The following is a 20,440-nucleotide window of genomic DNA, read 5'->3' as shown; positions in this document are numbered from 1 at the left end:
TTTTTATTTTACTTCTAAAGCAACATTTGGGAAATCAGAGACAGTCAGAATACAGAGAAAGAAGTTCAGCATAATTTTATGGCAGAAGCCAATATACTAGTAATTTCTGGTGTAAAACTCTTTCTTTATATATCTTTACAAAGCTGAGGTTCTAGCATCTGTGTAGTTTTTAGCTTGCTTCTTTATTTAGCATGAGCTCCTACACATTGCTTGGTGGTGTTTGGCATAAAGCACAATTATTTAAATCTGCCCTTTTTCTACTTTTGGCTGCATAGTGAAATATAATTAGAGCTAACGTTTATTTATCAGACCCTGTTCTAGGCTCTGGGACAGAGTGATTAGCAGAAAGGACCATATAATCCCTTTCCCCCAGCTCTTACTTTCCGGTGGGGAAAGACGGATGATAGACAAAGAACTAGACCGTTCAAAGGTTATACACACACGAGTGAGGCGCAGTCAGGGGTGTGAGAGCTGGGCTGTCCCCAAGGCTTACTTAGAAGAGGATTTTTGAGCAAAGATTTGGAGAAGATAAGAGAAGGGGCCACATGGGAATGAGTATTCCAGGCAGAGGGAATGTCAAGGGCACAGATCACGTCCTGCTGTGAGGAACAGCTTTGGGTCCAGTCCCCTGGGAGCAGAGTGAGCAAGTGGAATGTCGTAGAAGAGCCAGATCTGCAGGGCCTTGTTGGCCCTGGAGAGGACTCTGGCTTTTTCTCTAACGAGACAGGAAGACACGGGAGGGTTTTGAGCAGAGGAAGAACATGGTATGACTGATTAAAGACTAGGAAGCCATTTAGGTGGTCCAGGTGAGAGGTGTGGCTTGGAGCAGCAGGGTCATTATTGAGGTGGCGAGAAATTATCAGATACTTATTATACAGGGTGGGGCAGAAGTAGGTTTGCATTTGTGAGTGTGAAACACAGATTATTCTTGTATTATTTATTTATTTGTTTGTTTTATTGATTTTTTTACAGAGAGGAAGGGAGAAGGATAGAGAGTTAGAAACAACGATGAGAGAGAAACATCGACCAGCTGCCTCCTGCACACCCCCCACCTGGGATGTGCCCGCAACCAAGGTACATGCCCTTGACCTAAATCGAACCTGGGACCCTTCAGACCACAGACTGACGCTCTATCCACTGAGTCAAACCAGTCTTGGCTATTCTTGTATTATTATTTATTAATTATTGTATTATTTTCCATGTGGACAACTGTTAATTTACTTTTGCCCCACCTTGTATGTATATATATATTACAATATATACGTATACTTTTTATTTTGAAGTTATTTTAGACTTATAGTAAAGGTGCAAGAATAGTGCAGGGTGTCCTTTGAACCTGTTTGTCACCCAGCATCCCCCAATCTGAGCATCTTACATAACCACAGTGCAGTGATCAGAACTAGGAAATTAACATTGGTACAATGTGGCCTTATTCAGGATTTTACCAGTTGTTCCACTAAATATCCTTGTTCTATTCCAAGATCCAAATTTGGTCATTGTTGTGTCTCCTTATTCTCCTCCAATCTGTGAAACTCTCTTGGTCTTTTCTTATCTTCCATAACCTTGACACTTTTTTAAAAACATATTTTCAGAGGAAGAGAGAGAGAAAAACATCAGTGATGAGAGAGAATCATCAATCGGCTGTCTGCATATCCCACACTGGGGATGGAGCTCACAACCCAGCATGTGCTCTGACCAGGAATCAAACCGTGACCTCCCTGGTTCATAGGTCGATGTTCAACCACTGAGCCACACCGGTCAGGGGACCTTGATGCTTTTGAAGAGTACTGATCACTTGTTTTGTAGAAAGTTCCCCAATATGAATTGCCTGATGTTTTGTCCTGATTAGATTGAGATTGTATTTTCGGCAAGAACACCTCAGAGGTAATGTGCCCTTCTCAGTGCATCCATCATGTTGGGGAGTCCAGGATGTTGATAAGAGTTTATTGCAGGCAATGATATCCTCAAAAACAGGTGTCTGATAGATATCTCCTTTTCCCCTATAATTAATACATATCTTAGGGAGATGCTTTGAGACTGCAAATATTGAGACAGAGGGAATTTAATGCATGGCGTTGGTTACAGATAATAAAAAAGCTGAGCAGCAAAATTACCCGAGATTTAACGGCAAGAAGCCTTACCACCTTTACACCTGATACACAGGTGTTGCCAGAGCCAGGGTCAGGGTCGTGCATAGAAGACTGCCTGCTGAGGGCTGAAGCCATGAGGGAGACCCTGTCACTGGTGGTAATGCCACCTGAGGTGGGGGAAGGCGGGAGCTGATGCCCTGACTCATCCCTTCCTGTCTCCCATTGGCCAAACCAGTTGATTGACTTCTCCCTTCTTCTGGTCTCCTATTGGCCAAACCAGCTGACAGGGAGGCTAGGAGGCACAGTAGGCAGGGACCAGCTCCTCTGGAGTGCAGAGCCAGGATGGGCAAGAAGTGGGTGTGAGAGCTGGGACTCCCCAGGGACTGGGATACCACCTTTGCCATTTCCCTCCAGCTGGTATGTCCCATATGGCAGCCATCCCATGCAGCTCGCAAGCACTTGCAATGTGGCAGGTCCAAATTGACGTGGGCTCTAAGTGGATTTCAAAAACTTAATGTGAAGAGAAGAATATAAAACATCTCATTAATACATTTTATGTTAATTACCTATCTTAAATATGTTGAGACAAAATGGAGTATGCGCTTAATTTGACCTTTTTAACATGTGGCTACTGGGTCACTTACAGTTACATCTGCAGCTTTGTGTGTGGCTCTCATCCTGTGTCTGCTGACAGCACTGCTCTAAGCTCACTGCACTGGCCCGTGTCGTCAGCACTGAGATACATATCTTTCCTGCACAGAGGTCGTGTCCTTGGCCCACAATCGGGAAGGTGTGTCCAGCCAAGGTTACACAAGCCCAGGCCTTGAGCCGTCCGCGCTCACTGCCAGTTTTGACCAGGTGTGTCAGGCAGAGAGAGTGCTTTCCCTGTAAGGGTGTAGATCAAGGTCCTTGTTCAGCAGCCTTAGCCTGTGAGGCCAGCGAATGTTTAACATAATAATAACAGCGCCACCATGGAGCTCCATAGCACCTACTCAGGAAGGGCCCCACTGTTCCTATGCTCCGTATCCCAGTGTTTTATGGTTTACAGACGTCCTCATCGCAGCCTGCAGAGCTTCCCAGCCTGGCTGTCCCATTGTGTAGATGACACAGTGAAGCCTGGGAGGTCACATGGGTATCAGTGGCTCTGAAACTCCTGGTGCATCACTCAGGAGTTTGTCAAAACACTGATGCCCAGGCCTTGCCCTCACAGTCTGATTCAATGGGTGAACAGTGGGGTCCAGGGACCCCAGTGTGGCAGGCTTTAGGATGGTCAAGGGGGGCACACTTTGGGCATATCAGGCCTCTAAGCTGTCACCCGGAAGTTGTGGGTGTGAGCTCTGCTGGCCAGTCTGGGGCTCTTCCCCAAGGCCGGGCTGTCCTATCAGTCCACAGCTCCATCGTCCTTTGAAGCTGGGCATACAGGAAGATACACACACACATCCCTCTCACCTCCAGCTCTGGCCTTGACATTGTAGAGGGCTAGAGTGGCTGGAGGTGGTCAGATGGGCAAACATGGTGCCCGTTGTTCAAAACTCAGTGATCCTGTGTCACGTCTGGTTGACTTTGAAGTGTAGCATCTTCATCACTTTGGTGGGCTTAGGTGAAGGGAACTAGGTTGCCTTCCCCATGTGTACCAGAGATGCCAGCTTGGACCTGCTGGTCGGAAGGATTTGCTGTTAAAATGGCCAAGCAGGATTCTCTACTGTCTCTGCAGCAGGAGGACAGGGCCATGCCTTTGTGTGTGTGTGGGGGGGGGGGGGGGGGAGGTTGCTGGAGCTGGGCTGAGTGAGGCTGAGCCTGCATGTCCTGCCATCACTGACCTCTCCTTTCTCCCCTGCAGTGGACAGCGGACTGCAGCCGGCAGCTGGACAGCAGCTGTCCCTTCTCCCGAGGGCGAGGCCCCCCGCAGCAGGTAGGGAAGAGCCCTGCCCCATCGGGGGGTCATCATGTGTCTTTTCTGTCTGGGTTTTTGGGCTGGCCCATGATGGTCATCGCTGGTGACCCTGCAGGTCCCCTGTACACCCTCTGGTGGCCCAGCTGCTCTTTCTGATGCCTCCTCCCTGCCTGCAGGGAACAGTGGATTGGAGGTCAGAAAAGCCTCTCCTGAGGAGTGGAGGGTGGAACACACAGGAAGTGGAAGAGGATGGGTGCCGCCTGCTGCCTGGAAAGTTCTCCCTAAATAGCCAGCCCACAGTGAGGCACCCCTTCCTAAGAACACAGAGATTACCTCCCGGTCCCTCCCCCCACTCTCCCACTGGCCCACAGGCTCTGATTTCAGGATAGTGAACAGGGAACCGTGGGGAACTGGGGTGGGTGGCCATGGCGGGGCTGGACTGGGGAACTGCCGAGCGGGCAGAAGATGGCCCTGATCACAGGCTAGGCCAAGGGATCCTACCTGTGCACGATTTCATGTGCTGGGCCTCTAGTGTATTACAACAAACACCTGCGTACAACCACATGTCCTCTGAGAAGAGAACGGAAAAGTGGTATGTGATATATGCTCCCAGCGGAATATTACTCAGCAATAAAATGAACTGGAGGCCCACACATTCATGTTGATGATGGGTCCCACAAACAGTGGGACTCCTAGGGGGTTGGTGCCAGTGGGGCACTTCGGAGATTCTGCTCTAGATTTGTGGAAGACCTGGAGGAGTAGACTGGGGGGTGAGGTGTCAGAGACGTGACCGTTTTCCAAGGCCAGCCAGCTGTCCTGGGACCAGGACATACAACCCCTATGTGCATTGTGTGGCCAGGAGAGCAGGAGGCAGCAAATCTTCCAGAGTCATCCCTAGTGACCTCTAGGCTGGAAACACACACACACACACACACACACACACACATATTTATCCTCACTCCGCATCCCTAGCCCAGCCTCACACTGCATCTGTCCAGAGAAACGAGTGAGCCTTGAAGGGTTCCTGCAATAGCTTGATCCTGACTTCAGAGAGCTAACTGGGGTCAGAGGGGTGGCTGTGTGGCCTGAGCTTGGTATGGCCACACCCCCAGTGCTGTGTGAAGCTATCAAAGAGTTGAAGGTGTTTGCAAAAGAATTCCCTGTAGATTACTCAGCCAGGAAGTGCAGAGGCCTGGTGCTAAGCCCTGGTGGGCCTGAGGCATGGCCCTTGCCCTCAGGAGCCTTGCTGTTTAGAATGACAAAATGATGTGTGAAGGAGTACCCAGTGCAGGGCAGGAGATGCAAGTTTCCAAAGGTGGCCCAGACCTTAGGTCCAGAGTTAGGAAACCTGGGCAGGCGCAGCAGAGGAGGCGGCCTGAGTCAGACCTCTGGGTGGAAGGCTGTGGTTGGGACCCATGTGCTACACACCACACTGCACGAGAGGCCGCAGCTGGATTGGAGTGGGGTCTCCTGAGGTCAGGAGGACTTTGGTTCAGTGATGAAAGGCCTGATATTTAGACATGAGTGACTAGGTCATTAGGATACCAACAGTAGAGTGATGTATACCAAGGGGAAGCTTCTTTCTCAGGACAACCTGTGTGGGTGCTCCGGGTTGGCATGGCAGCTCAGTAGTGTCGGGACAAGTTCCTTGCTTCTCATTCTGTGCTATCTAGGGGGCTGCCTTTGTCCCCATGATCCATGACGGCTCACATTCCAGTGGGAGCACCACCCTGGGCCTCTGATGGAGGAATCAGAGCTGGTCAGGATTTCTATTTCACCAGCTTCCCCTGCCCACATGGAGTGGCTCCCTGATGGAGGGGAGAACCACAGCTGTCCATTGAAGAGTGTGTTTGCTGAGTGCAGCTCCGATGGGATGCTGCTGGCCCATCCATGGTTCAGGGCCCCCTTCAATCTGGCCCACTAGATGTCTGAGCACAGGACCAGCTCTCGGGGACAGCTGCCCGCCCCACAAGCACACCCGCTAGCCTCTCCTCCAGGCAGATTCATGATGTGATCAGACTGTTCCATGTGCATCTGCCTGTGCCCTCAGCCAGCTTGTCAACCCAAAAATGGGAGCTAGGGCTGGCTCTGCTTCCTTGACTGCCCCTGGCCCAGGGCCTTGCATACAGTAGGTGCTCATAATGATGCTGGTGTTGGCCCAAATCTAGTCCATGCAGCCAGCCCCTACTGGGCCCTATGCCTCTGGCCACATTGACCTTGCTGAGCTTTCTGAGGTCACTGGGATGATGGGGCAGTTCTACTTCCCCAAGGTTGCCTATGGGGGAGAATTAGTTCCAGAGGGAAACAGGCTAAATTGAGACTGAGGTGTCAGGCTGCTCTGGCATTGCCCCAACTCCCTATCTTGGCCCCATGTGCCCAGGAAAAGTGGCGGCCAGAGGATGCTAAGGTGCTGCATTCTGCCCAGAAAGCTCTGTGTAGTGGGTCACAGACCATGGCGGGGCACGGGTGCAAGCCCCGTCCAGGGATTAGACATGCCCTGGGCTTACTTCTTTTATTTAAAGAAAACAAATGAACAAAAATCCCTTTGCCTCCTCTGCAGTCTTTTTAAGGCACAAAGTGGGAGCAGCCTAGAGTAGGCCGAGTCCCACAAGATCGGGGGAAGGAGGCTCAGAGCAAAAAATGGGCCACACATAGTCCCAAGAAGGCCTGTCCAACTACAGCAATTGGGAGCCAGCTGTATGGAATCCTGGCAGCCTCTTTCCATGAGAACTCACCCATCACCTCGTCATTTAGTTAGGAGGAATAAATACAGTTTTCACCTTTTCATCATGTTGGGGGAAATGCATGTAGATGATGTTTTGTTGTTGTTGTTGTTGTTGTTAATCCTCACCTGAGGGTATTTTTTCCATTGATTTTTTTTTTCTTTTTTTAAGAGAGAGTGGAAGGGAAGGAGGGAGAGATGTAGAAAAACATTGATGTGAGAGACACACATTGATTGGTTGCCTCCCACGCGTGCCACAACCAGAGCCGGGGGTCGAGCCTGCAACCGAGGTGCATGCCCTTAACTGGAATTGAACCCAGACCCTTCAGTCCACAGTCCAGTCCTCTATCCACTGAGCCAAACCAGCTAGGGCTGCATAGAGATGATTTAGAGGAAATCATGGGAAAACATATCAAGATCCTAGCATAAGGCTTAGCATTCAGGGAAGAAAGCTGCAGGCAGACGCAGGTTGTGTGGGGTCAGGAGGGAGCAGCTCCTCCTCGTCTGGACGGAGGAGTCAAGGAAAGAAAATGAATCTTCACAACAGAAGCAGGGTCTATGATTAGACCTTGGAAGGACTTCCTGGCTGAAGGGCTTGGCTGGCCATGCTGGCTGCTGAGCAAGGTGATGAAACAGTGCTGGGAACCTAATGAGCACCTCCTTATCAGGCGGGTCCCTGCCGAGCCCTGGGAAAGGTGGGGGCGTGTCAGAAATGGTGTCTGGAGTCCTGGCGGCAGCCTGTGATCCCACACTCCAAGGAGCAGCGTGAGAGAAGGGCACTTCCCTGTTCCATCGTGATGCCTGGTAGCAACGTGAAGCATCAGGAGAGTGTCCCGAAGGTCAGGAGAACAGATGCCGACCCAGGTGTGGCACGCCGTCCAGTGTCTCTTCTGCAAAATGAGGCATTGGGCTACACAGACCTCTGAGCCTCTCTGCAATGTATTTCATTGTATACAGTCTCTGTCTCCAGGAAATAACCACTGGATCCAAACAGTTGCTCAGAGCAACAGGAGGTCTGTATTTTCCAGATTTCGCTGCTGTTCCCCCATGCACTCCGAATCCTATGCCAACCTGCAAGCTAGGTAAACCCTAGGTGCCAACATTGACTCCGACCCAGGAGATGGCAGGTTCCTAGTGGGATAGAAAACTTTTAGACAGTAGCTGTTCTACTCCAGCCAAAGGGCACAGGAAACACTGTGGCCCCTCCCACTCCACACCAGCGCAAAGACCCAGTGGGTGCCTGGACTTCCCCCTCTCCCAGCTGGGACAGGTGCCTCAACCTCCCCCTTGGGCTGGTGTCAGAGAAAACCAAGTAGGAAGATGCACCTTGCCTCCCTGCTGGCTTGTAGAAGGGCCCTTATGCTCCCCGTGGTATTATTGGAGACCAGGTAGGGGAGCTGGACTTCCACCCCACCCGACAATGGTGAGGCACCCTCCTCTCCCTGCTGAGATGTGTCAGAGGAGGGCTAGTGAGAACTAGGACTTCTGTTGCCCAGTGATAAGAAGGCCGCCTCCATAGCAGGATCATTGGGGACCGGTAACTTCACCTCCACCAGCTGTAACGACAGTGCCACTCTTGAACTGCTTATATTGCGGCTGTGACCCCTTTTCCTTGCCAGGGTCATATCCCAAAAGCCAGTTAAAACAGATTTCAGTAAAAGTCAGAATCTCATAACATATCACAAAAGTGTCCTGAGTGCAATCAAAAGTCACCTATCATACCAGGAACTGGGAAGAGTTGGTACTGAATGAAGAGGGGACAATCCATAGATGTCAACACTGAGGTGTAAAATCGGCCTAGTATCTAGAATATGTAAAGAACTCTCAAAAATCCACATTAAAAACCATCCAATTTAAAAATGGACAAAATACACAAAGGCACGTATTTCACTGAAAAGAATATACAGAGGGCAAATGAGCACACACAAAAAGATGTTCAACACCATTAGCCATGAGGGAACATCCATACACACCCGTCAGATCATCTGTAATTAACACCAAGCGCTGATGAGGGTGCAGAGCGGACGGGTTACTCCACACTGCTGGTGGCGATGTACCGCCGTTCTGGAAAACAGTTGGATAGATTCTTCAAAAACTGAACATCCAGGAACCATATGATCCAGCCATTGCATTCCTGGCTGTTTATCCCTGAGGAATGAAAACTCATGTTCACACAGAAACCTGTACTCAAATGTTTATAGCAGCTTTAGCGATAATAGCCCAGACTGGAAACGGCCCACAAGTCCTTCCACACGTAACTGTGGGACAAGCTGTGGCGTTGAGCAACAGAGAGGAGCCACTTCTGCCACTCACAACCTTCTGGGAATGGTGCTGCGGGGAGGGGGGGAGGGGAGATGCCAGTCTCCAAAGTTACATCCTCTTCGATTCCATTTATGTAACATTGTTGAAGTGGCAAAATTATGGAAATGGGGAACCCGTTAGCCATTGCTAAGGCTAGGGAAGGAGGGGAGCCAAGAAATAAGTGGGTGTGGGTATAACAGGGCAGCCAGGGGGAGTCTTATGCTGGTGAAAATGTTTTTGCATCTTTTAAAAATATACATTTTTATTGATTTCAGAGAGGAAGGGAGAGGGAGAGAGAGAAACATCCATGATGAGAGAGAATTATTGATCAGCCGCCTCCCGCACAACTCCCAATGAGGATTGAGCCTGAAATCCAGGCATGTGTCCTGTCTAGGAATCAGAGTGTGACCTCCTGGTTCATAAGTCGACTCTCAAACACTGAGCACACTGGCAAAGACCCAGTTCTGTATCTTGACTGTGTCAGTGTCAATATTCTGGAAGTGACCTTGACTCAGGGGAGATATACTTGGTCATAGGCTGTAGTCATTATCTCCCACCTCTCCCTGGTCTTTTTGGGTCTTAATTCGAAGACCGTGAAGATAGAGAGGGAAGGGACAGAATGGACAGACAGGCACAGAAGTTCCAGAGTGAAAGGAATGGCCTTCCCTGCTCCTGAACTCAGCGCTGGTGCCTCCCAGATGGTCCTCTGCTGGCTCTGCACTGCCATGCTCCCATCTCCCTCCTAATATAAGGAGGTTCAATTGTTGGGGGCTTATCAGAGGCTTGCCCACTTGCATTGGGTGCTGTCCTTGGTGCTGAATGAACACAGGCATGCTCACACGCACACAACACAACTGTTTCTCCTTGAACAACACTGCCCTTCCCCACCTCCCTCTGCACTTGGCTTCTTATTTCTTTTTTGCTGAAGCAAACCCTAAAGTCTCATTTCATTTGGGCCTGAGAGCAGCTTTAGACCCAGCCTGTAGGAAGTATCTGTTTTGGCCAGGTTCTGTCTAGTTTCTAAACCCTTGCAGACTAGAATTGTTAACGCTCGTGCATGTGAACACACACACACACACACACACACACACACACAAACAAAAATCATTCTTAGTTGTGTTAATAAAGAAAAATGAAGCAGCATAGAAAAGGGTTCTTTTCCCTCCATGACACTGACTTAGCATGTATTTCTACTATATAGGGATTGACTCCCACCTTGTTTCATTCACTCAGACAGCTCACTCCCCATAGTCCCTCTGACTTCACGATAGCAGATTTATCCTCTCCACCAGCACTGCCTTCCCAAACACAACCGGGATGGACTGAAAGGACCCAAAGATTTGGGGGGGGGTGGTGAGTGTGTGACTGCATTATGGAAATCTACAGTGGGGTCGGAATTTATCTGAATAATTGCACACTGCAGTGATTAAGAGCATAAACTCAGGGCCTGTCTGGGACTGGCATGGACAAGTTCTCTGGGTTTGTTTCCTCCTCGATGGAATGGGAGTGATAACACTGGCTTCCTAGGGCTGTCACAGAGGTAAAGGGCTCAGGGTGCCTGGCCTCCGTATGTGCTGCCTCATCTGCTGTTGTCATCCCCTGGGGTCCGTCTTCCCCTGAGCTGGGGTAGCTGTGCTCCTACGGGGGCCTCTCTGGGGCAGTTTCCGTCTCCCTGCCCTTCCATTTCTCCTTCCACATGGTTTAAAGTGCTCATTAGCCCTCTGGTCATGCTGAGAGCAGCGTGCTACACCCTGGCATGGGGCCCCTAATTGTCAGTAACAGGGCCGTTGTGAAGAGTGCAGCCGCATTTAAGTGCTAACAATGATCCTGTGAAAAGGGTACTTTGTTTGATGGGCTTCTCCAAGCTTGGGCATTGCAGCAACCTGGGAAGCAGAGCCAGGGACCACAGAGCTGGGGCAGGGTGGGCTCAGAGACCAGCTGAGCTCACCAGGGCCAGCCCGGGAACTGCAGACGGGACAGTGTTCTTGAAGAAACCACGGGGGCTTCATGGAGAGCTCTCAGTGCCTGGCCTCTGAGTCCTTGATAAATAATAGTTCATGGATGATGCTGGGTCCCAAGCCAATGCTGGGGTGGGGAGAGGGAGTGGGCAGGCAGATACAATAAAAAAAGCAAAGCCAGGGTTTGTTTATTTAATATATATATTATATATGTTATTAATTTCAGTGTATGTATATATATACACATATATATATACATATATACATATATACATATATATGCATATATATATATATATATATATATATATATATTATTGATTTCAGAAAGAAAGCAGAGGTAGAGAGAGACAGAAACATCAATAATGAGAGACAAACTCCGATCGGCTGCCTCTTACATGCCCCACACTGAGGATCAAGCCCACAACCCACTCATGTGCCCCAACTGGTAATCGAACTGTGACCTCCTGGTTCACAGGTCAACAGTCAACCACTGAGCCACGCCAGCTAGGCCCAAGCCAGGGTTTCTCCCTTTGACAAGATGGAAGACTAACTGGGGAAGAGAGCTAACAGAGAGAGCATTAGATGACTTGTTTCCCAAGCAGGGTTCCATGGAACCCTACTCCTGCAAAGTGCTCTGTGAAATAAAGAGGAAGGGTGGGGTCGATTTCTGGCCAAAAGAGTTTGGGAAATACTGCATACTATCCTGCCACCCATTTGAAGAGTCCACATCCATGAAAGGTCCACATCCATGAAAGGCCAAGCATTCGGTGACTTCCTCTGTGCCGTAGGCTGCATGCTGTTGGTGAATGTCTGCCCACGTTGCCGGTGTGTTCACACCTGGGAACCCAGGCTCGAGTCGCAAGACATGCACACGTTTAGCCTGAGCAGAGGTGGGAGTTTCGCCTTTAGAGAGTGAGAGGATGGCTAGCAGACAGCAGGGCTGACGAGGGCGGTATGGCAACAGGAGTGGAGGCAGGGAGGGCAGAGAAGCCACATCACAGATGCTGGAGTGCATAGAGTGTTTTCCACCTGTGGCTGGGCCGCGCAGGAACTATCTGAGTGTGAAGACGTGAGCTGAGTGACAGAAATCCAGTTGCTGGCATAGCCTTAGTCAGTGGGTACTTCTCAGAGCTGTCTGATCTCAGGGAGTAGGAAATCAACTCCAACAGGGACCCTCCAGTGTGCCTGGGGGCCGCTGGCCCATGTGGAGGGTTGGAGGAGAGAGCCATGGGCTGGGGCGGCGAGACCCGAGCCATTTCTGTATCTGATGGCACACACAGCTCCAGAAACACCATCAAGGCGACGGCCATGCCTGGGCAGAGGCTAGGTGTCCACCTGAGTCCTCCCAGCTGCCCAAGATGACCAGCCGAGGGGGCAGGGAGACCTGTGCAGCCCCCTCTGGGATTGGGGTTGTTCCCAGTTTCCCAGCCAAGCAGTAACGTGGTCCTTCCTTTCCTCCCTGTCCCCTTCTAGAACGGCAGCAAGGATAACTCTCTGGACATGCTGGGCACAGACATCTGGGCTGCCAACACCTTCGACTCCTTCAGGTGCGCTCCAGTCTCCTGTGTGGTGTGTGGCTCTGGCTGGGACCCCAGCTTACGTGTCCTGCTGGGGAGCTGGGGGAAGGTTGAGAGTTCACTGATGAAGAAGTGGGAGAACCCAGAGGGCGAGAGATAGCTCACAGCATGAGGCTGAAGAGGAAGGAGGTTGGGAGAGGAGAGAAGGAGACCGAGGAGGGAGAAGGAGGAGAGAGTATCCAAGGGGAAAAGAAAGAGGAGGGGAAAGAGGGAGCTGAGGGAGGACTGGGGGGAGCGGAGGAGATGACTCCGGGTGTCAGGCAGCCTAAGGTGGGTTGGGACAGAGAGCTGTGGCTGGGGACCTACCCTCCAAGGTCAGAGTTGGTGGGGCTGGCAGCAGGGAAATCTGGAGGAAGGAGGGGTTTTCAGTGGCTCAGATTCTAGAAGGTTCCTGATGGACCAGGTTGGAAGAACAGGTGTTTTCCTGGGTTCCTTAGGCGGAGGGGACAGTGCCCGTGAAGGCGCTGCTAATGGGCTCCTGCCCTGCTGTCCACCCTCAGGCCATGGGTGGCACGGCCCTCTCGCTCTGCTCTGCCTGGCTCTGAGCAGGTCCCCAGAGCTGACACCACAGGCTTCATTCGGCTCCATTCCTTGGCTGGGCTTGTTGCCTCCCACTTGCCTCTCATTTCTTGCCCTCCCTCACCCTCTAGTGGTGCCACCTGGGACCTGCAGCCTGAAAAGCTGGACTTCACCCAGTTCCACCGGAGGCTCCGACACACCCCCAAGCAGCCCCTGGCACACATCGACCGTGAAGGGTAAGGGGCAGCCGGCCGGAGTGTGGAGGGGCTCCTACAGGGGGGGAGAGGGGAGGGGGCGCAGAAACAGCTGTGGCTGCACCAGAGCTGAGAGGGGCCTTTCCCTGAACAGGATGGTGGTCCTGCTGCTTGAGGGATACACAAATGAGTCATGGCCTAAAGGCTACCTGGCCTCCTGCATCCCTCAGCCACACTGCCTCGGCCCCTCCAGCCACACTTCCCAGGCCCCTCCAGCCACACTACCCGCTCCCTTCCCGACCCTACACGTCGGGAGCCTAATGCATGGGCCTCACACTTGAGCAGAACCACCCGGGGGGCTTGTTTAAACAGATCCCTGCACCCACCCCCCGAGTCTGGAGGTCTGAGGTGGGGTGTGAGCATGTGCGTTTCTAACAGATTCCCAGGGCTATTGCTGGTCCCGGGACCCCACTTTGAGAACCTCCGGTGTAGTGGTTGCTTTTACACTGGGATGTCTCACCCTCTATTTACTTCGTGTATCACTGTTGCCTTCCCCCTTTAAAGAGCCCTGTCCTCTTGGGTTTTTATGGCTTCGTACCATAGTCATGATTGATTACATCATTGGCCACTGGCAATTAATTCCATCTTATGCCCTCTCCCCTCCCCAGAGGTCAGGGGATGGAACTGGAAGTTCTAACACTTCTTCTCTGGGTTGGTTTCCCTGGAAACCCCATCCTCAGGTTGCCTAGGGACTTTTTATAGTCGCTTCATTAACACAACAAAATCCCTCCATCCTTTAGGAAACCCCCAGGATCTGGGGAGCTCTGTGCCAGGACTGGGGAGGAAGATCAAATAGCTCTTATCATCAACTAGAGGCCCGGTGCACGAAATTCGTGCAAGAGTAGGTCTTCCTTCCCCGGCTGCCAGCACTGGCTTTCTCTGGTGCCCAGGACCTGGGCTTCCCTCACAGCCCCGGCTTTGTCCAGAAGGTTGTCCAGAAGGATATCCAGTCTAATTAGCATATTACACTTTCCTTTTTTTTTTTTAATATATTTTATTGATTTTTACAGAGAGGAAGGGAGAGGGATAGAGAGTTAGAAACATCAATGAGAGAGAAACATCAATCAGCCGCCTCTTGCACACTCCCTACTAGGGATGTGCCCACAACCATGGTACATGCCCTTGACCAGAATTGAACCCGGGACCTTTCAGTCCACAGGCCAAGGCTCTATCCACTGAGCCAAACCGGCTTCGGCCATATTACACTTTCATTATTATAGATTACAACATCACACGTGGTCATTCTGTGTTCTAACTTTCTGAGGAACTGCCAGTATTTTCCAAAAATGCTGGATATTTCACCTTCCCACCCGCAACATGCAAGGGTTCTGATTTCTCCACCTCGTCATGAACATTTGAAATTTTCTTTTTAAAATTATACTCCTGGCTTTTTCCTTCCGAGCCTCCCCTGCCCACTCCTGTCTCCCTATCGCTTTAGGTCTGAGCATAAGTGGCCTGCCTCTCACCTGGCCTCCCGCTGCCACTTCCTGTCCCGCCCACACCTTCTCTTGGCCATGCTGGTCTCACCTCAGTGTAGTGAGCTGCCACCTGGGAGGTCCTCACCCTTCTTTCAGAGATGAGGGGGACAAAGCTCAGAGAGGCTGGGCTTCCCCCAGTGGCTCGCCCAAGTGGCAAAGCCGTGACTGAAGGCCTCTAATGCCATCCAGGGTATCCCTGAATCGGCCTACCCCCTTAAAACTTGATGCAAAATTGTATGCACATGCATATTTCTAGGGAGAGGTATGTCAGCCTCTCCCAGGGGATGGAGCCTCTCACCATGCCTCCCTTTTTTTTTTTTTCATTATCCTGTTTGTGTAGGGTGTGAGCACGTGCGGGCTCCATCAGAACTTTTGCGGTTGTTTTCTTGGGTTGAGAGGGAAGATGGCCTGGAGCACGGAGCACCCTATTCGAAGGCGGTAGAGCAAAGCAGAGGCCCGGCCCAAGGCTCCCCTGGCCCTGCCTCGCGCTGTCTGCCAGCTCACTGCACGCTCAGCCCCTCATTCAGCAGCAGGTACCTGTTTCCTCCTGCACTGCTGCTGAGCAGGGCTGCACTCACAGCTGAGTGCAGGGAAGCTGACCTTCCCACGTTCAGGAGTGGGCTTTCAGCAGAGGGGGTGCTCCCGTCTGCCTTGTTGTGGGTGAGGTTGAGCATGGGGTGTGCCGTGGGAACAGCATGTTGCATTTCTGAAGCCCATTTGCTAGCCCCCTGTGTGCCCGCATGGTACTGGTACTGTGAGGATCTCTCTCTCTCTCTCTCTCTCTCTCTCTCTCTCTCTCTCTCTCTCTCTCTTTCTCTCACTTCTCCCTCCCTTCCCCTCCCTCCTTCCCTCCTTCCCTCCCTCCCTCCCTGCATAAAACACAGCCCCCTGCCCAGCATGAGAAGGAAACATGCACCTATTCATGACTGAGACTTCAGGGAAATAAGGTTCGGTGCGCGGTGTAGACACTTAGAGAGTGCGCACTGTGAAGTTAGCTGCCAGGCACGTTGTCACGTGACTGCGAAGGGGCAGCGTGGAGAACGCTTCGGGAGGGAGACACAGCATATCCCTGGGAAGCACCCATCTCTCCCGTGTCCCTGGGGGCGCGTGGATGGTGAAACCAGAGGGGAGACAGGCCCAGAGGACAGAAGGTGTCGGATGGGGAGCTCATGTCACAGTCAGGGTTTCCGAGGGTCTGCACCAGTTCCCACAAGTGAACATAACGGAACACTGGTTGGCAGTGGCCACAGATGACTCGGGGGAGGAGAAGTGCCCGGTGCTGAGGACCATGTCCCCTCTGCAGCCAGAGGGACCGGCCACAGCCCCTCACCAGCTGCAGGCCAGGCTCATCTGCTCACTGGAGCCTCTAGGATTTGCTGACAGTCGGCCAGGGCTCCCGTAGTTCTGGCCAAATGCTGTCTCATCCTGCTCAGGGAGTCGGGTGCAGCACCCTGAGGCCGCCTTGTGGCTGGACCAGGACTGTGTGCCCTTAGAGCCGGGCCCCTGCAGCATCTCGGCAGCAGGGCACTTCGTTGCCAAGGCTTCCCAGGTATCCATGGAGGGACAGAAATCCGAAGCAGCTGTTGCCTTGGAAACCCTGTTGGCAACAGTGAGTCAGCTGGTCTCCATCAACCTTCTGACCTCAGCCTGCAGTCATCCAGGGGCTGTGAGCCCCGGACAGGGTGGGTCTAGGGCTAGGGGAACACACACACACACACACACACACCCCGGCCTCCCCTCTACACACACACACACACACACACACACACCACCCACTGCTGACCCTGGGGCTGTGACGGGAGAAGGGAAGGCCAGGCCTGTGCTGTGCTAGGCTGGGGCCTGCATGTGCTGGACCAGAGGGGCACACACACGTGACTTAGAGGAGCCATGTCAGCCATTCTAGTCGGCCTAGTCCGGAGGCCCCTCCTTCCCCTGCCCCGGCACAGATGAAACAGAAATGACGACAAGCCGCTGGAAGCTTCACAGGCCGGCCTGTCTCTACCAGGCAGATGTGTTAGTGAAAAGGCAGTTGACTGATTCTAGACCTTTCTTGATTTCAGAGAGGAAGAGAGGGAGGGAGAGTGATAGAAAGAAACATCGGTGATGAGAGGGAATCATTGATTGGCTGCTGCCTGCATGGCCCCTACTGGGGGCTGAGCCGACAACCACTGCATGTGTCCTGACCAGGAATTGAACGGTAACTTCCTGGTTCATAGGTCGACACTCAACCACTGAGCTGCACTGGCCAGGCTGTTTCTGGACCTTTCATCGCCTCGTGGGCAGCCCAGCACATCCCAAGGCCAGAGTCGGGGGCCGAGGGGCAAGAACTCATCCGCTTTTCCCTCCTTCACCCTTTCTGCCCCAGCTTTACCTGCCAGCCCCACCCCCACCCCCATATCCTTCCAGCCTGGCCCTCCAGATCGTCTGTTACCCACCCCTGGCACCCTCTCCCCCTACTCCAGCCCATGCACACTGATGTCCTGCTGGCATTGGGCTGCATTTAGCTCCGGGCCGTTGTCCTCCCTGCTCCCCTCCCTGCTGCCCTCTGCCCGGGACATTCTCCCAGATTCTCTGCTTGGCCAGCTCCCCCACCATCTCCCTCCCTCTGCTCAGACTGTTGTAGACCCTGCTCTTCTGGGTTCCTGCAGCGTGTTCTCTTACCCCTGACCCAACCCTGCTGCGGCCGAGGGCCCAGCCTGTGCACCGTTTACCTCGGGGGCAGCCCACACAAAGGCACTGGTGAAACGCGGCATGGGTCACTTCCCGTGCTCTCTTCCTCCGGGCCTCTGCTCTGTTTTACAGCCACCCGGTTTCTCTTCCTCAGGGTTCCAGGTCCCCTCTGGCCAAAGAAGTTTCTTGACTCTGATCTTATCCTTCCCCCTACTGGTGCTCAGGCATACCGCCCTATCCGGGTAGGGCCACGTTGGGTCCATTGCTCATGACTCCAAGGGAGACGGACCGGACCCAAAACATAAGAGATGCTTGGCAAATACTGACCCACTAAACAAATCACTCTGAAGTTTAAACGTTGCATTAACTGCAACTGGAAAACGCTGGCACCAGCTTCTGGGCAGCCCTCACTGGGTCACTAATAACAGTATAGTAGTCGCTAGCATTGCGCACAGCGCAGGTGGGTACCGTCCTCAGTGCTAGCCTCAGACTCTGTAAACTCTCCACCACCCGGCCAAGCAGGAGCTGTTACTCTCTTCACTGGGGCAGACGAGGAAGCTGGAGACACCCTTCCCCAGTGAGGGGCCTGCATGAGGCTGTGCTGGCTCCAAAAGCGATGCATGTCCCTGGTCCCTGCGCTGCTCTTCTTCCACAATAACAACAATCGTAGGAGAAGTAGAGGTAGTAGGACCAATAGCAATACATTTCCTTTATTTATTTTATCATCATTTTATTTAACTGCCTCCTGTATTTACCATGAAGATATGTTCACCGTTAAATATGGCATACTAAGTGTAAGCGTACCCATGCGCCTGGCAAGGTTCTAAGCACTTCGATACATTAATTGAGTCCTCTGCTCCCCTTATCATGTTAGACATTATAAGTTATCCCAATTCTTCCAACGAGGAAACGGATACAGAGGTTAAGTGACTTGCACAGGTCACCCAGTAAGGGACGCGGCTAGGGTTCCAACCCCGGGGTCTGGTGCCAAAGCCTGCACCTTCAATGGGCAGGAGACGTGGACCTTTGGCACTGAGTCAGGGTGTGTCTTTGGCCTGAAGGGTGGGTCACCTGGCCACAGAGGACATGAAGTGTCGGTGTCTGAGTGGGCCAGCGGGCTGGCCCAAGGTCAGGCCAAGGGAGAAGGAAGCCCCACGGGGCCTGTGTGACCTTGAGGAAGCTGTTCTCTCTCTGTTTGTTTCTCTGTGGGGTACTGGTCAAGGTGCTCAGCTTTTGCAGAGCTGTGACAAGCGTGGAGGGTTATCAGCAAGGAGTTTATGGTGCTTCTGTGTCCCACCCTCCAGCTGGTCTCAGCATCCCACCTGCATGAGTCCTTGGTCCTCCATGAAGGCCTGTGTAGCCAGTGGGGGCTGGGAGAGGGCGGGGGGATGGTCAGCATCTCCAGGGGCTCCAGGGCATTTCCTCCTGGCAGGACAGGCTGGCTCTGCAGGCCTGGAGGGAGGGCAGGACCATGTGTCACCTGATAGGCCCAACTCTTCCTGTTTGCCAGGTGGGGTGGAACACAGTCAGGTGCCATCCCTTCAACGTCTTTGTCTTTTCTGCTCCAGGTGTGGAAAAGGGAAGCTGGAAGATGGGGATGGGATCAACCTGAATGACATCGAGAAGGTCCTCCCAGCCTGGCAGGTAGGCACAGGGGCGGAGTCTCACACACTCTCCTTCTCCCAGGTCCCAATCCCGATCCTGGGCCTGAGCCTGGGCCTGGGCACTTCTACTTCTGCTGGTCCCCTACCTCCAACAAAACATCGCCGGATGTACCATGTGTGGGCAGGGCGGCTGCCTCCACGTCCAAAGGGTCCCACTGTGATGTGTGCAGAGGACCCAGTGGCCCTCAGACTTAATGCCTATTGTTGATCTCCAGGGAGCTCTAGCTCCTCTCTCACTGGGAGTCATACATGGGTGACTGGGAGTCACTGTGAGTGGTCCTAGTGGGAGGGCCTCACCAGAGCCCAGATGCTGACACGTGGGTGCCCATCCAACCCCTGCTCCAGCCAAAGCACCCCCTATCCTGATGTTCCCTCCTGGCTGTGCTTCCACAGCAGGCAGTGCATGTAGGGGGTGAGTCACACAGTGCTATCCCTCAGGGACCCCCGTCTCTGGGGCTCAGCAGCAGGGCGGGCAGCAGGTTCCCCCATTTCCCCAGCCTAGTTCTCCACCCAGGAACGGCACCTCGTTGGTCAGTAAGGGCTGATGTTCCTCGTAAGAGGGTGAAGGTCAGGTGAGCTGGGGGAGGGGATCGCCAGCAGCTAGATTTTGGCGCCCACAACCCATCGCCAGCTTCAGGCGCGCTGAGGCTAGCCAGCGCTGCTCCCGGGAGCTCTGAGCTCGGTGGGAAGCTGGAGGCTCTGAGCCCGGTGGCATGGTTTCTGGCGGAGGGGGTACGACACCAGTCATGGTTCCAGGCCATGAAGCCATACGGCAGGGTAGAAGCTAAAACCCAAGCAATTGGGCTTAGGATGGGGTTTTAGCAGCCCCTCCTGCACTTTTGGTACCTCTGCTGAGAACTGCGTGTGGGGTGGGAGGGGTTGGCTGTCGCGCCGTGTTGGCAATGATAGGAACCTTCCAGCCCCCATCATCTGTAATCCTGCTCCCAGTGTGGCTCAGGGTCAGGCGCACCTGGTGCAGAGGCCAGGACAGTCGGCTGCACGGCAGTCAGCTCCCACTAGAGGGCGCCAGCGCACCGCTCCGGAGGCTACGCAGGCTGGCATTTGCAGTGGGAAGTCCCTAGTCCCCAGCAGCCAAAGATGTCCTTGCCTTTTGGCGCTCAACATGTAAACGGTCCCAAAAATGACCCAAAGCAACACCCGGGCCCTTCCTGCCCTGAACAAGGGAGCGGATGAGGTAGTAGAAGAGGCAGCCACACAAAGATGCAGGGACTCACCTGTTTGGCCAAACTGTCTCCTGCTGTGCAGGGGCCTGACATTCCTCCTGGGAGTGCTCCCCACGCTCCCTCCTC

General features: G+C 52.9%; 1 protein-coding gene across 5 annotated transcripts in view; it reads left to right on the top strand.

The window, feature by feature from the left end:
• The window catches only part of CTIF (cap binding complex dependent translation initiation factor), a 222,083-nt gene that overhangs the window by 60,320 nt on the left and 141,323 nt on the right, over positions 1-20,440 (top strand). For 4 of the 5 annotated variants that reach the window (XM_084887413.1, XM_084887414.1, XM_084887415.1 and 1 more), the window contains 4 exons: positions 3,931-4,002; positions 12,442-12,515; positions 13,196-13,300; positions 19,035-19,110. In XM_084887413.1, the coding sequence (XP_084743539.1) occupies positions 3,931-4,002; positions 12,442-12,515; positions 13,196-13,300; positions 19,035-19,110 (327 nt within the window). The remainder of the gene's footprint in view (positions 1-3,930; positions 4,003-12,441; positions 12,516-13,195; positions 13,301-19,034; positions 19,111-20,440) is intronic. The other variant, XM_084887416.1, reaches the window with a different exon arrangement.

Source organism: Pipistrellus hanaki, assembly GCF_964339955.1.
Source record: "Pipistrellus hanaki genome assembly, chromosome: 6".
NCBI classification, from domain to species: Eukaryota; Metazoa; Chordata; class Mammalia; order Chiroptera; family Vespertilionidae; genus Pipistrellus; species Pipistrellus hanaki.
The sequence above is the reverse complement of the archived record's forward strand: the minus strand, read 5'-3'. Positions and strand labels throughout refer to the sequence as shown.